Raw genomic sequence first — 17,032 nt, forward strand, 5'->3', positions numbered from 1 at the left:
TAATACAGCTGTTTAAAAATATATGGAAAGTTTATAACTTTCTACAGGGCTTTTGTTGGAACAGTTCTTTCCCCAGTTTTCCAAACAATCTTGCTTTCCAGCAAATTGCTCTTTATCTGCTCCTGTTCACACCTGATCTAATACCCCTAAAATATAGCACATTTTTAAAAGTATAAATATAAAGTGGAACAAGATGAATGCCAACCATAAATCCTATGAAACTATTTTGTTTTCCCTCTTGCATCCTTATCCTTTCTAGTCTCCTACTTTTTTTTTTTTTTGCAAATAATTAAGATTGTAAGCTCCTCAAAGCAGGTACTTTGTGGCTTTATGTCTGTAAAGCTCACCTCTAATATATCTATAGCTATAGCAAGAGCCGAGGTGAGGGCCCTTCTTCCTCAAAACAGGAATGACAAGACTGAGTCTGGGGTCATATGAAATACAAAACTGTTACTTGTAAAAAACATAGATTGGACCTCACCCTGAGCCTCTCTTTTTGGAAAGCTTCCCAGTTACATAAATAAGGATAACACAGTTATACTCACAAAGAGAGATCTAGGATCATGAATCCTCATGCTTCAGTCCTGAGATCAGGAAGAAATGGGGGAGGGATAGCTCAGGGGTTTGAGCATTGGCCTGCTAAACCTAGGGTTGTGAGTTCAATCCTTGAGGGGCCCATTTAGGGATCTGGGGCCAAAAATGGGGATTGGTCCTGCTTTGAGCAGCAGGTTGGACTAAGATGACCTCCTAAGGTCCCTTCCAACTCTGAGATTCTATGAAATGTCCACTGTTGGCTCTACAGTATGGATTGATTGGTTTTACACCTTTCTCTGAAGAATTAGCCGCTATCTGAGAGGGGATATAGAACTAACCATCAGTTTCTTCTGGTTTGAGAGTTTGTGATAATTTTTAATATAAATGTGCATGTGGGTTTTTTCTTGAGGATATTCGTACAGTTTTGATAACTATATTGGGAAATGTTTCAAGCTGTGCTGGAAAATAATTCCATATGCAACCATTGATATATCTTGATATGTCACTATCTTGGAATCAAAATGCGTGATAGTAAGTCAGTTATGAAGATTGTATCTGAAATTTTGAAATTGGTTCTGTCATAATTAGAGATTCTCTTTGATGGTTTCCTTGAGACCTTTAATTTTCCCCCCATAATCACGTCTTTTTTTTATTTTGAGTATAGGTGCCTCCTTTAATGCAGAAAACTGATTCAGATCCTGAACACTGCCGTGTTGCAGCACAGCTTGATGACAATGTGAGTCTGACTTTTATTTTAGATTTGTTTAGCTACTTAATTTTAAAGTACCAATGTGTGTGTTGTTTCATATTGTATTATTTACTTGCTCTATGCTATACTTTATTGGCATCAGAAATTACACCAGAGGGAAAACTGGAAACAGTACTTTCAGAACATTTTAAATTTTTTACTTTAAATAAAATTGACATATTTCATTCTAAAATGTTTAGAAGCCCTTTTAATACAAAATTGTTTGCATGGTAATGTGGTAAATGTTACCTACCTATTATTACTTCTGTAACTATCCTCAAAGATAGAATAGGGTTGCAATATGAATAGTATTCAGCTAAATCTGATCCTGAGATCTTTAAAACTAGCAAACATAGTCAGTATTGGTGATCAGAGAGAATTGTTTTAAAGAAAACTTTAAAAAAAAATTCCTAAACAATAAATGTTCAATCTGTGGACCCTGAAATATATAAAGGAAAAAATATTAGAAACGTGATAGTGAAGTTTAAAATGTTAAGCTCTTGATGTTCTCATAAGCTATGGTATTTTCCCAGTGTTCTGATTGATACACTGATCATATGTGTGAAACATAGTTGAATAAAATCTTTTATCCGTAACTAGGACTGAAGGCCCTTAAGATTACTAGTGATTATATGCGGATTTGTCATGGTTATAAATCTGCACCTGTTCCACACTTCACATTTTTATTTGTCACATCAAAGCATTCCAGTTTGTCTTCATGTGCATAACTGCTACCAGGACTCCGGTAAATGACGTTTTGCTCAAGTAACATAGGCTTCAGTTCTTTCGTTTTGCAGTGATTTCATCTAATACAATTGTTTATCTGTTTACTTTTGAAATTCTTGTATTCTGAAACACTGAGCTCAGCCAAAACAAATTAACATAGAAAGTATGTGTACACCATTTTAGCACTAAATGAGCAGAAGTTTGAATTACTGTATCTCCCTTTTTCTGCAGTTCAACTTTTCTGGAAAAATATAGCATCTACTTAGTCTTAAAATTTCATTTTGAAAGAGTAGTGTTTGGAAGTTTGAATTTTGCACCATATTTTAGGATATTTTACATTTAGAACTTTTCCTGAACTTCACACAATGCCAGGAAATTCATAGTTAAACCTTTAGATAATATAATAATACTGCATTTCTCTTCTGTTAGCATTGCGAATAATCAATAGTATAAGGAAGATTTAGTTGGCCTATATCTCACTAACAAAATTGTGAACTAAGGCTAACATTTTCAAAGAGACACTTAAAATTACGTTTCAAAATCTATATTTAGGTTCCTGAATATGTGGCCAGACTTTGAGCACCCAACTTCAGTAATTGGTGCTGCATCCTGAGCACTTTTGAAAATCTAGCCACTTACTTAAGTGTATAGATTTAGGCTGGGATTTTCAAGGGTTCCTTAGGGAGTTAGGTGCCCAACTCCCACTGAAATTCAGTGGGAATTGGGCACCAAGTCCTTTAGGCTCCGTTCAAGCATAAGGAACTATTTTTCAAATCTTCGCTTTAGTTCCAATTGCATGTGGAAATTCTGCTCTCAACTATAGTTGTGCAACTCCATTGTTGGCAAATTGTGCCTTCTGAAACACCTATCCCATTGAATATAATGGAGTTGCACAGGTGAAAACAGTTTGTCTCTGCAGTTAGAACCTTGTGAACTAATTTTCCCATAGTTGTATTGACTCTGCAATTGACTTTTGCAGGAGTAGAATATAGTAATGTTGTAATATCAGTTAAGGAAGTAATTCCATTTAAGAGGAAAGCTGTACTGTAAAATATTTAAATGTGACTGAATAGTATGCTTAGTTTGAAATTTTTGCCTGAAGCAAAGTGAATTCACCCTTTACGCCAGAGATTTACAGAGGAAAAGTTTTCAGTAAGTTTTCTTATGTTCCATGCCGGTACAGGTTTGTTAAAACAATACTAATTGGCATAAAAACCAAGAAACTCAGTTAATATTTGTGCATGGATTTCCTTTGTTTTTTAATAACCACTTTTGGCTGACTCACAATCTAGTATGAGTTGACTTCACATGTTGAAATGGCTGCTCTAGATAAGTTATTGTCTTACATGTAAATGTATTTGATAAAAATGAAGTTATTTACCTAATAGTGTCAGTAAATCTGTAAACTTATATTTTGGTATATATAACATACAGCACATGGATAATAGATCCTACTGCTCACCTATAAAGAGACATTTATTATCAGATTTTACAGATTGTTTTTGACATCAGATACTATAATGATGGATATCAATATAAAATGCTAAGATAAAAATTGAAAACAACATATTTTAAACATCAATATAAAGATTGACAGTTACTGCAATTTCACAATAGCCTCTTAAGTTAAATATCTAGTATTTTGGAGCTATAAATCTTTTTGCAATATCTCTGTAAATATAGCGTCACTGTAAAATAGCAGCCTATGCAACTTTTAACAATAAACACAATTTTTACTACAGAACCACAGTGAAGCATTTGAAAATAACAGACCTTTCTCTCTCCCCACCACTAAGTTAAAAACACAGGTCCTGTGGAATCATCTGACACTGACAGCTTATTTCTGCATCAAGATCAGATTGAACTCAAAGAATAAAAGTTTGGGTTCTGTAGCAATGGAAGTGTGGTCTGCAATTGGGCACCTTCCTTTCAGAGCCACTGTTGCTACTGCTACATTCAAAAGAAAGGGTATCCAGACGAAAGCCACTCCTTGAGTTTCCCATCAGCTCTGCTCTTGGAAGCACTGTTGCTATCTGAAGAAGAGAAGAATAAGAAACTCCTCTAAGTAATACTGCTGCCACCTTCTGTAACTGGTTCTGAACTCTACCATTCTGGCCTCAGTAATGCAGCAGATTCTTCTTTTAGGACATATTTTTAAAAGACCATACTTAAAAATCTAGTTTAATTTCAAAATAAAAACCATGAATGATTCCATCCTGGGGAAGAGAGATTTCAGACCATAGGAAACTCTTCTAATTATTGACTTCTTTCAGAAAGGCAGTGTGTATGATGTAGTGTGGAAGAACTAAGACTCTTAACTTTAACAATTGTGGTAGATGCTACCTTAATTGCCTGAGCGGGAATTGAGGTTTTCTGTTTATACTTTGCCTTTTACTGTACATATCTAGGTGGACGACAATATTCCTCTTAGAGTAATGCTGCTCCTTATGGATGAAGTCTTTGATTTAAAGGAGAGAAATCAGTGGTTAAGAAGAAATATAAAAAATCTACTTCAACAGCTTATTAGAGCAACATATGGAGACACGATCAATAGGTACCAGCTTTTTTATTCATGCTCAATTGCTGTATGAGAGTTTGTGAATCATGTCTAGAAAGTTATCCTTTTATTAGTTAGTTGTAATGTTCTACTGATTGTGCATCTGCAAATGTAAGCTCACTGCTTAAGTGCAATTTTTTCTTTCTGAGATTATACACAGATCATTAAAGATGGAATGAGATGGAAGCAGATTTTTTAAAAAAGTCATTTTTAGTGTCTGTTGCATAAGACATGGAATGCGTCTTATTTAAACTTCTCTAAAAATTTGTAATTTCCAAGAAAATAGTAAGCTCTTGCATATGTTTATAGAAGTATGAATTCATTATATTATCAACTAATGTTGACATTGTGTAAGCTTTTTGTCAACTTTACTTTTTATAGTGTGCAACTGTTTATAAGATTTATTACTTCTTGCACTGTTTAACAATTGAGGCAATCAAATGCTCATAAAACTGAAGCCCTACAATCTACCAGACTGGATGTATTGTACATAGTTATACAGTATGTGTTAGAACTGGTGTCAACAAGATGTTTTTTGTTGGAAAATGCCGATTTGTCAAAGCTCAAACTTTTCATGGGAAGGGGGTGGTTTTTGATGAACTTTGTGACTCAAAAATAATTTGGAAAAATAAATCGTAATGACAACATTTCATTTTGATGCTTTCAAAATGAAAAATTCCAGTTTTCCCATTTGAAATGGCTGTTCATTAAAAAAAATAATATGGGGAAAAATTAAATGGTTGAAGTACTGTATTTAGAAATTACAGAAACAAAATGTTTTGGCTCAGACTGAAAATGTGTTTGATTTTCCATTCATGAAAGTATGAGATTTTGACTTTTCATCTGATTTGGGATGGGACAATGTTTTGATATGTCCAGTTTTTGTGGGATGGCAAAACTGTTCCCCGCTCAGCTCTAATAAGTAATGATATGGGAACTTACTGTATTAGTTTTTCTACTTCAGCATTTTAAGCGGTTTATTTAAGACCACCAAGACTTTTGTTTTATAATTATATTAAAATGTACATGAACTGTTATACTTCTTTTAAAAAGCTTAATCACTTTAGAGACAAACTCAGTTCTGTTTAATCCGTATTCTGTCTCGCAAATAGTTTCAAAGATGGGGGGGGAATAGCACTATTCTAATCTCCTATTTCCCCATCCCGCTAATAGGACACTGTTACATAATCCATGACTCCACCCACCAAGAAGCAGAAGACAAAGCAAATTGTAAATTATTAATCTTGTATAAGGAATAATTTCACTTACCCTCTTCATCCTAGAAGCAGGAAGACTATAGCTATCTCCAAACATTTTTTGTGCGCTTGGAGGTAGCAGAACTTGATGAGTGATGTGTTTGTTCTCTGCAAATGGGCTGTGTAGCTGGGCATGGGCCCCTGAGTAAGCAACTGAGACAGGTGTGTGTTGGTGCCTTGGTAAGGGCTGTGTGCTTTGACCCTTGGACCTTTGATCAGCCCTGCTGTTTGAAGTCTGAGTGGTTAATCATACCCTGGTGGTAAGGGGTGAAGCTGAGGTAAATAGGGAGACTTAATATAAAAGGTCATTTGCTAGGCAAACTTGAGCCTCAAACAAAGGCGGATAACAGGAGAGTTTCAGAGGGAGTTTGGAGAGGGAGCATGTGAGTCTTTCCTTTCAGTTCCAGGTCTATGTATGATTCCACAATGGCCAGCAATGGAACCGTGGTGGTGACCTGCAACAGACATGCCATATTTTCTTGCCTGCCTGAAGCCAGGAGGTACTTCCTCTGTATGAAGTTGGTGGCTATAATGGAAGAAAACATTCTTGGATTGGAAGGTGAAATAGAAATGCTACTGAGAATCAGAAAAGCTGATGAGTTAGCTCCCAGGTACAAGGTTGGGCAGTTCATAACCACCAGAAGTAAGAGGTCAAGGTGGCATTCTATGCAACTGCAGATAGATGAGGATGGCAAGCAGTGAGAAGAGGATCAGGAGGAATTTCACACAGCTAGAATCAATTGGAACCTTCTAGCTGTGTGGAATTCCTCCTGCTTCTCTTCTTTCTGGTGGCCACAGCCTACCATCTCATCTGTCTCCAGCTGTATAACATGTCACCTTGACCTCTTCCCTCTGGTGGTTATAAACTGTCAAACCTCCTCTATGATTTTCCCCTCTCTCCAATTCCATAGTGGCCAGCTCAGTGTAGAAACTGTACAATATATCTCTCAAAATCCAGCCAATCCAAGGAAACGGGGAGAGATGAGGGGGGACACGGATGAAAATCTGAAAGAAAATCAAGCTTGCCCACCGAGATCTCCAACCATCTAAGGCAAAACAAATTATCCTTGTTGGGGATTCAGTACTCTGAAGAATTGGAAGCACATTCTGCAAGGTAGAGGTGGACTACAGGATGGTGTGCTGCATTCCTGGAGCCAAGATAGGAGATGTCGCTCTAAGATGGGATAGGCTTTTGAAGTTCACCAGCAAGGATCCATTACTGATGGTTCATATCAGCATTAATGACACTGCATTGCAGGATATCTTGCAGCTAAGATGACTCTAGTGAACTCAGAAGTGTGGTGAAGAAGAAAGGAGGAGATATGAGCACTCATTACAAAATCGAGGTGCTGAGAACAAAATTAACTAACGAATCAAAGAACATGAAGAAAAGAAAATTTTTAATTGCTTGTGCACCAGCGCTAGGAGTTGCTCATTTGTGAGCATAAATTCAGTGTAGCTGGTATTATTGAAACCTGGTAAGATGATTCATGTGACTGGAATGTTAAAAACAATCAATATAATCTAGTTAAAAAGGATTGAGTGGGCAAAAGGGAAGGAGGAGTGACAGTCTATTAAAACTACTGTTACTTGTTTCTGTGTCCTGCCTATACTATGTAAGGGGTGGGGGGGGAGGGGAAGCTTCCCCCAACATGCTATAAAAACTCCACGGCCTACCTGTGTCACAACAACCGTTTTTCTGCATATAAAAACCGGGGCCGGCATTAGGAGGTAGCAAGCTGGGCAGTTGCCTGGGCCCTATGCCACAGGGACCCCTGCAAAGCTATATTGATCAGGCTTCAGCTTCAGCCCCATATGCCAGGGCTTTGGCTTTCTGCCCTGGGCCCTAGTGAGTGTAATACTGGCCCTGCTTGGTAGCCCTCCTGAAACCTGCTCACGGCCCTCCATGGGGCTCCAGATCCCTGGCTGAGAACCACTGCTTAAAGGGGCCAATTTCGCAAAGCTGAAAACAGTTGAGCCAAATCAATTTGCGAGGAACAATTTAACCTGAAAAATGTGATTAATGATTGGGAATTATTTAAGAACACTTTAAAAGCCAAGTCCTACAATCAAAAAAAGAAGGCTGTATTAGTTAAAACCAACCAGGTTCAGAAGGGAAGGCAGCTTTAAACATTAAAAAGAATATATAACAAATGGAAGAAAGGGGAAGTTGATAGTAATGAAAATAAATCAGAAACTAGGAATTGTAGAAAACTGGTAAAGTAAGTAAAAGACCACAAGGAGATATCTATGGCTACCAGAGTTAAGGATGATAAGGAGTTTAAGTATATTAGGAAAAAAAAATACTAACAATGGTATAGGTCATTTATTAGACAGAAATGGGAGAATTATTACTAATGCAGAAGAGTCAGAATCGTTCAATACATATTTTTGTTCTGGAAACAAGCCAGATGAAGTCATACTGTATAACAACACACTTCCCATTCCACTGCTGTCTTAGGAGGATGTTAAACAGCAGCTACTAAATTAGACACTTTTTAATAAATAAGGAGGTGCAGGTAACTTGCATCCAAGAGTTTTTAAAGAGCTGGCTGAAGAGCTTTCTGGACGGTTAATGCTGATTTTCAGTAAGTCTTGGAACAGTGAGGAAGATCCAGAAGACAGGAAGAAAGCTAATGTTGTGGCATCATTTAAAAAACAGTAAATGGGATGATCTAGGTATTTATAGGCCTGTCAGTTTGACATCTATCCCAGACAAGATAATGAAGCACCTGATATGGGATTTGATAAACAAAGAATTAAAGGAGGGTAATATAATTAATGTAAATCAACATGGGTTTATGGAAAATAGAACTTGTCAAACTAACTTGATATAACTTTTTGGTGAGAGTACTAGTTTGGCTGATGTAATAGACTTCTGTAAAGCATTTGACTTGGTACTTAACGACGTTTTGATTAAAGTAGAACAATACAAAATTAATAAAACACAAATTAAGTTAGTTTAAAGCTGGCTAATTGAAAGGTCTCAAAGTGTAATTGTGAATGATCATTAAAAGGATGTGGTTCTTGGCCCTATGCTATTTAAAATTTTTGTCAATGATCTGGAAGAAAATGGAAAATCATCACTGGTAGTTTGCAGATGACACAAAAATTGGGGGAATTGGTAATAAGAGGATGGGTCACTGATACAGAGCAATCTGGATGTTTCATAAACTGGGCACAAGCAAACAATTCTAGGAACAAAGAATGTAGGCCATGCTTGCATAATGGGAACTCTATCCTGGGAAGGAGTGACTCTGAAAAAGATTTTGGAGTTATGGTGGATAATCTGCTGAACATGAGTCAGATGCTGTGGCCAAATGGACTAATGTTATCCTTGGCTACCTAAACAGAGGAATTTTGGGTAGTAGTAGAGAGGTTTTACCCTCTGTATTTGGCACTGCTGGAGTAGTGTGTCCCATTGTGGTGTCCACAATTCAAGAATAGACTCAAGGAGCTCAATCTATTTAATCTTATCAAGGAGAAGGCTAAGGGGTGACTTGATTGCAGTCTATACATACCTATATGGGAAACAGAAATTTGATAATGATCTCTTCAGTCTAGCAAACAAAGGTAAATATCAAGTGGCTGAAAATTGAAAATTCATTAATTGCTCTGCTTTCTGCATCAATGTGATGTAATGATCTAATGTTCTGTTTGTAGGATGGGAAAGAGAGTAAATTACCTAATGGCAATCTGGGTTGTATGCTTCTTCTCTTCTCCACCCTTCTTCATCCTTTTTCTTTCCTATTTCTGTTGGGGTAAACCTATTTAACTTTAGAAGTACTCAAAATGAGGAAGGAAAATGAGTGAATTTAAACCTTAAGTGAGACTGAGAATGAACAAGAGGCTTTCTGGTGTGATAACTTGATGTAATCTGTGGAATGGTGAAAAGGAGAGATGATGCACTTTTTTGTTTTTTCTTGAATATTGTTTGAAGTTTTAACTACTTTAAAGCACTCTTTACTTAAAGAACTCTTCTTCCTGATGCCCTTTGAAAAGTAAAATGAGAGCAATCACTAATTCGTCTCGCTTTGATTTTAGAAAAATAGTTGATCACGTTGACTCGATGACTTCTCCTGACCAAGTAGCAGATGCAGTGAAACGCTTCAGGTGTGTTTTATAGATACCTTTTTTATTTTAAAAGTATATTAAACTTATACCGGTATAGGCCAACTAATATTTAATGATTGTCCTCCTACCTCAGCAATGGAATCAGTTTAAGCTGTCAGAGACAGTAAGTCCACTTCACACCAGAAATTCTGCCTCTGTACAAGATTCAGATAGGTAGTTTATATCCTGATTTGTAAAGATTTTATGATATATAAATTATTCATTACTTGAACAGAGAATATTCTGTGGCTAGTCTCTTTAAATTTTTCTTTTTTGGAAAGGGGTATCATAAAATCATAGAATATCAGGGTTGGAAGGGACCTCAGGAGGTCATATAGTACAACCCCTGCCCAAAGCAGGACCAATCCCCAACTAAATCATCCCAGTCAAGCCTGACCTTAAAAACCTCTGAGGAAGGAGATTCCACTAACTCCCTAGATAATCCATTCCAGTGCTTCACCACTCTTCTAGGGAAAAAGGTTTTCCTAATATCCAACCTAAACCTCCCCCACTGCAATTTGAGACCATTACTCCTTGTTCTGTCATCTGCTACCACTGAGAACAGTCTAGATCCATCCTCTTTGGAACCCCCTTTCCGGTAGTTGAAAGCAGCTATCAAATCCCCCCTCATTCTTCTCTTCTGCAGACTAAATAATCCCAGTTCCTTCAGCCTCTCCTCATAAGTCATGTGCTCCAGCCCCTTAATCATTTTTGTTGACCTCCACTGGACTCTTTCCAATTTTTCCACATCCTTCTTGTAGTGTGGGGCCCAAAACTGGACATAGTACTCCAGATGAGGCCTCACCAATGCCGAATAGAGGGGAATGATCACGTCCTTCGATCTGCTGGCAATGCTCCTACTTATACAGCCCAACATGCCGTTAGCCTTCTTGGCAATAAGAGCACGCTGTTGACTCATATCCAGCTTCTCGTCCACTGTAACCCATAGGTCCCTTTTCTGTAGAACTTCTGCCTAGCCACTTGTCCCTAGACTGTAGCAGGGCATGGGATTCTTCCATTCTAAGTGCAGGACTCTGCACTTATCCTTGTTGAACCTCATCAGATTTCTTTTGGTCCAGTCAGGTTCCTCTGTATCCTATCCCTGCCCTCCAGCGTATCTACCACTTCTCCCAGTTTAGTGTCCTCTGCAAACTTGCTGAGGGTGCAATCCATGCCGTCCTCCAGATCATTAATGAAGATATTGAACAAAACCGGTCCCAGGACTGACCCTCAGGGCACTCCGCTTGATACCGACTGCCAACTAGAAATGAAGCCATTGATCACTACCCATTGAGCCTGACAATCTAGCCAGCTTTCTATCCACCTTATAGTCCATTCATCCAGCCCATTCTTCTTTAACTTGCTGTCAAGAATACTGTGTGTTTCCATATCAAAAGCTTTGCTAAAGTCAAGGAATAACACACCCACTGCTTTCCCCTCATCCACAGAGCCAGTTATCTCGTCATAGAAGGCAGTTAGGTTAGTCAGGCCCTTGGTGAATCCATTGCCCTTGGTGAATCCATGCTGACTGTTCCTGATCACTTTCCTGTCCTCTAAGTGCTTCAAAATTGATTCATTGAGGACCTGCTCCATGATTTTTCCAGGGACTGAGATGAGGCTGACTGGCCTGTAGTTCCCCCGATTCTCCTTTTTTAAGTTATTCACTACCTGTTCTAAACTGTTGCAAAATTGTTGTGTACTTTTAAACAGTAGTTAAATTTCACTCCATTGATGGGTGAAGTGGCTTGTTTGTGTTCATGCAAGTGTATAATATGTTATAGCAGGAGCAGCAACAATTACTGTAGTTAAAACCTTGCCACAGGTTATTACTAATATTTGTCTATACATTCATAACATTTGAACTTTCCTTTGGAGCTTTCAGCCCATTGAGTAATCATCGGTATTAAAAAAAAAATTATGAGCTAAAGGAATCTATTTGTACTACATCACTTTTAGAATGCTTTGTAGAAGCATTTGTAGAAGTCTTTGTAGAAGCCTCAAGAACATGCTAAAATAGTCATAAGATATGTAGGATGAGCTCTCCAGAAATGTGGTTCACAAAGATTGCCTGTTTAGCAAAGAAGATGAATATCTGACCGGTATTTTCATCTGAAGAGAGAAATACCTAAAGATGTAAAGGACAGTACTAACAGACCCCATAACAAAGGCTCTGTGACATTAGTCTTCTGGACACTCTTCCAGTCTGTATAGATATGGTCAAGACTGTATTTGAAGATGTTGCAGAAGTTTCATCTCTCACTGGAATTTCTGAGTGAATTTTATAGCTTCTCCAAAGGTAGAATAGATCCCCAGACTGCGATCCATGTTTTATGTGCGTGAATGCAGTTATGTACCAAATTGAAACTGCTTTGCCAGCAATGTAAGAGCTCAAAAAGTGGATTTTACATTGTTCTGACTCTGGTCATTAATAAATAGCATGGACCCAAGTGTGAGGTAACTTCAGTATTTGTCATTTTATCCAACAGAGCAGTTGCAAATAGACTAGATAAAGTCAGATTGGCTAGGCAGGCAGACAGTTACAGAGACTGGAACTTTCAGTCCATAAGTTTCCTTAGATAATGTACTTTTGAAACTAAGAAGTTAACTTTTTTTACAAGCTTAAAAGTAAATTTTTTTCTTAATAGACAAAATTTTAAGGCAGTTTTCATTGATAGGATAGCAGGATTGTCTACATTTTCCTCATTTCTCTCCTTGAATTGTCCAATTAAGAATACTGAGAGTCTATATGTCCTCTAATTGTAAATAGAAATAAAAAGAAGCCCAAGGTTTGGACCCGTTTTAAAAGTCAAAAATGCAAGCAGCGCTGTTGTCACACAGATTAAACATTCCAAAGCAAGTCATCGTCTTGTGTCTTACTACCAAAAAATTTGAGCCTAAGTTGTTACTAAAAGAGAGAGAGACTCATTGATATAAAGTGATTTGTAGACAAGTTACATATAGCTAATAAATTCAGCTGTATTTGGATGTTTCTGGCAGAGAAGGGGTGGGTGTATAAATTTTTCCAAGAGGCTCAAGCAACAGACTCCCATACTGGAGTACATAGAGAGTAGTATGCAACTGTTAGTAACATTGCTGAGTTATGTTCCTTTTAAAGAGAATTGACAAGCAAGAAATTCTTATTTTTTGTTCTACCGGTTCTGAACTACACCTCAAATGATTAACAAAAGCATTTTGAGTATTAAAGATTTTTGCAGGTTAATGTTATCTCTGAATGCTTTCAGTTTGTTCACATTATGCTATGAGGTAGCTCACAGGGTTTAAAAAATAGGTGTTTTTTTTAAAGAACTTGTTTTTGTATTTGTTACAGAGATGCCTTTTGGCCCAATGGCATTTTAGCAGAAACTGTTCCACGCAGAGACAAAGATATTAGAATGCGAACGAGAGTGGCAGGAAAAACTAAACTCCTGGAGATAATGCCAGGTGAGTGAGCTTTGAATATTTTTAGTATTTTTACTAATATTGTACATTACTGGATTTTATATTGTTACTGAAGTTGAAGTATGGGGGTCCCAATCTTTATTTAAAAGTGAAAGAAGCTAAAGTACTGAAATTAATATCCTATGGAGTAATTAAATATCTATTTGAACCCATATTTTTAACGGATTATCAGAAGATTGAATATTTTTGGTTCAGTCTGACAGCTTGAGGTTTCTCTTAGAACCAGTTCAGTATTAACTTAAACTAAAGATTTAATTTTTAGGTCTTGGACATGCATACTGCGTGTAGATACCAAGGGACAGTAAAATGTATAGCAGCATTGTTTTGCATGTGCGTGTGACTAGTAAGTAAAAGTGCACCATCATATTCAGAGATCTGTACTACTGTAATGGAACAACTTTTTTTCTCGCCTCCAAGCTGCATTCCTTTTAAACCCTTTCCCATAAGGTTCTGTCTGAATATTGCAATGGTTGATTTACAAGGAGTTCTACCTTTCCTATTAGTTAACCTATATATACTTAAAATATGTATAAAACTACTTCTGTAACTCTTGTCATTTGTGTAGATGAACTGAAGCACATCATAGGTGCTGAGACAACACGGAAAGGCATTCTTCGCGTCTTTGAAATGTTTCAGCATACTCAGCTAAATAAGAGGATGGTATATGTCTTTCTGGAGGGCTTCCTGGAAACCTTATTTCCACAATATAAATTCCATGAGCTCTTCAGCAAACTGCATTCACGGTCAGAGCAGATGCAGAGATACAAGCAGAGACTACAATCTACTCAAGCGCCTTCCTTACAGAAAAGGTGACACTCCAAACTATTGAGCTCGTGTTTGTTTGTCCAGGACTAGTGTCATGGGCATTTTCTCTGGGGCTTAAAACTCACTTGCTGTTGTTTCTGCACCAGTCTTTTAGTGTCACATATTAGATTATTAATACATCCATATGACCTGTGGATCTTCTCATCCTCACTTATATTGCAACCACTACCACAATGGGATTTGTGTCTCAAATGATTTGGTGCATCTTCATGCAACATTGAGAAGAATATTGGCCAGTTATGTACGGAGTGTCAGTTTCTTCCATTCCTGACTGAATTGGTGTTTGCAAGCAATGAAAAGTGTCAGACTGTATTTGCTGAGGGCTAAGGAAAGCACAACTACAGTAACCATGAGGGATTTGACTAGTTTACCACTGGGAGATTGTGCAATGTGTGAGAATCAGGTGGGGTTTGTTTTGCATTATGATTGTGGGTCTTGATCAACATTTGTGTAAAGGTTGAGCTTTGGAATAGAAGTCTTTGGAACAGCTGGTTTCTGGAAAAAAATGTTACAGTATGTCCCCAAGAGTACACTCACTAAGTAGAGGTTGAGGTAACGTGGCTTTTACACCTCCATTAACTTCATCTTCGTTTATTTTGAAAAAATAAACTAACATTATATCTTGGTTTGATTTGTTTTTCAGTGGTGCAAGGCAGAGGTGTAGTAGAAAATAGACCCTTTATTCTGATGAATTTGTAGCTTTAAGGGCCCTCTTCTGTTCTTATGGCACATGGCATACAGTTTGCATGCAATTTAAATGGAAAAGGGGCATACAAATTTTATTGAAATTGTGCAACTGGTATTATCATTGAAGCATATCTCAAGTAGATTGGCAGTGACAGGGGATGGGATACATGCTCCAAGCAAGATAGACACCAAACTAAAAGAGTAGAAATTTGCAGTGGAGAGCAAGTTACACACAACTTTTCCCAGTAAAACTAAAAATTGTTTTTAAAAGCCCACTGTGTTGTACTTCATTTAAAATAGCCCCAGGATAGCTATGTACCCCTCACATGAAAAGTTGCTAGAATTTCTTGGTGCCTGACTTACACAAGATTCCTCTAGACTTCATTAAACAGTCATGTGCAAACATTTGGAAATTCCTGAATGCATCACAATGTATATATGAAAATATAAAAAGGAAATACAACTACAATATTTTTTTAAATAACAATCTTTTTTATTTTTTGCATAATGTAAAATTTTAATAAATAAACCTATTCTACACAAAGGCCCCAAGTCTATCCATTTACTTCCATAAAAATTAATGTCTGATCAAGAATAAAGATTAATTACACTTGTTTGACCTTAGTATATGACAGTTTGCATCCTACTTTTTGGACTCCCCTTCTATCTTGAGCTCCACCATCTAGGGCAAAGGATGGGAACCATACACACTCCATTGTCTATTTTCCATTTTTAAAAATGTTTACAAATATTTTCTAAATACTAATACTAAATACGAAGTAGGATATTTAATGGATCACTGAACCAAGGTCCTCAGGTGAGATGAGAACAAAATATGGTTCCATTGTCTGAGGGATGGGGAAGGGGACTTTTATGGGAGCGTTCTGAGGGGAGGAACCAAACAAGCCCTCATGGGTTGGGTGTGGAATCAAAACAGATCAAGTTTCCATACTGATTTTCTTTTTTCTCTTTGATTCCAATCAGATTTTTTTCATCGTATTTCTCTTGTAGTGAGTATCACTGTCATTGTCATATGGTATACATGTGCTCAAGTGCACTTGTTTTTCTTTTTTGCAGATCTACATACTGTAAATTAAGTCCCTTCCCTTATGATTTCCAGGAAGGCAAAGACAGCACATGTGGAAGATTCCTTCCCCATTGCCCCATCTATGTATAGTTTACGAGGTTCTAAAGAAACATAATAATTCACTGCTGTTGGAATTAACCATTTTTCCTCACATTCTTATATAAGGTAATAGATATGGCCATCGTTGAAATTCCTATTGCTTACATGTCACTCTAAATCTTATTCCCATGTCAGTATGTATCACTTAAAATCTAAAGGACAAGATATCATGCAGGCTTTGTGTTTGGTAGTCCACACAATACATCAACTATTGGAAGGTGATGTATCTAAATACATACTAGAAAAGAGACCTAAAAATAATTATATAACCATACCAAATTCTATTTTTGAGTTAAATTTGTAAATCACTTAATAATTACATATATACTTTGAAATCAGAAAGATAATACGGTAGTCTGTGAAACTTGTGATGCCTCTTCTCGACCGGCACCCAGGCTAGACTTCTGGAAGAACAGTGGTCATGCTCATATTGTAGGAGATTTTACAATTACTTCTTCAGGAACACAAATTGTACATTGTGTACCAGGCTTAATAAAGTCATTACACTTAATGCATTTACTGCATATATATATATATATATATATATATATATATATGGCTTTGTCTTCTACTATTTTATTTCAGAATGTGGTTTCTTAACTGTGGGCAGGAACCATCAAAGATAAATAATTTTTATCAATGTTTGTGTGCTGTTTAAATGGTTTACATGTTGACCATTTAAAATAATCAACCCTGCCAATCTGTGTTATATATTACCCTGTAAATGCCCCAAAACTGAATGTTAAAATACAGCACTTAACTGGGAAGGTCTATATCCTAACATTTGCGTGCTGTTACTAGCCGCTGAAAATAATTGTGCCATGGACCAACAAATGCACTTATTTTAGCCTTAATTCATTTTAAGAGAAAATGAACAGTTGAACATTTCATTTGGTTCATTCTAAGCTTGTGTTGCTGGTGTTTGCTAGAACAAAACAGTT

At 37.0% G+C, this 17,032-nt stretch overlaps 1 protein-coding gene across 2 annotated transcripts in view; it reads left to right on the top strand.

Moving 5' to 3' along the window:
- Positions 1 to 16,633, top strand: part of SNX13 (sorting nexin 13) — a 158,575-nt gene extending 141,942 nt beyond the window's left edge. The window contains exons 22-27 of one of the 2 annotated variants that reach the window (XM_084620186.1): positions 1,199 to 1,270; positions 4,417 to 4,562; positions 9,866 to 9,934; positions 13,263 to 13,375; positions 13,959 to 14,202; positions 15,983 to 16,633. In XM_084620186.1, coding sequence (XP_084476312.1) covers positions 1,199 to 1,270; positions 4,417 to 4,562; positions 9,866 to 9,934; positions 13,263 to 13,375; positions 13,959 to 14,202; positions 15,983 to 16,082 — 744 coding nt within the window. In that variant the 3' untranslated portion in view covers positions 16,083 to 16,633. Of the gene's footprint in view, positions 1 to 1,198; positions 1,271 to 4,416; positions 4,563 to 9,865; positions 9,935 to 13,262; positions 13,376 to 13,958; positions 14,844 to 15,982 lie in introns of those variants that run through there. The other variant, XM_084620187.1, reaches the window with a different exon arrangement.
- Positions 16,634 to 17,032: the final 399 nt, after the last annotated feature.

Source organism: Lepidochelys olivacea (assembly GCF_965140295.1).
Source record: "Lepidochelys olivacea isolate rLepOli2 genome assembly, chromosome: 2".
NCBI classification, from domain to species: Eukaryota; Metazoa; Chordata; order Testudines; family Cheloniidae; genus Lepidochelys; species Lepidochelys olivacea.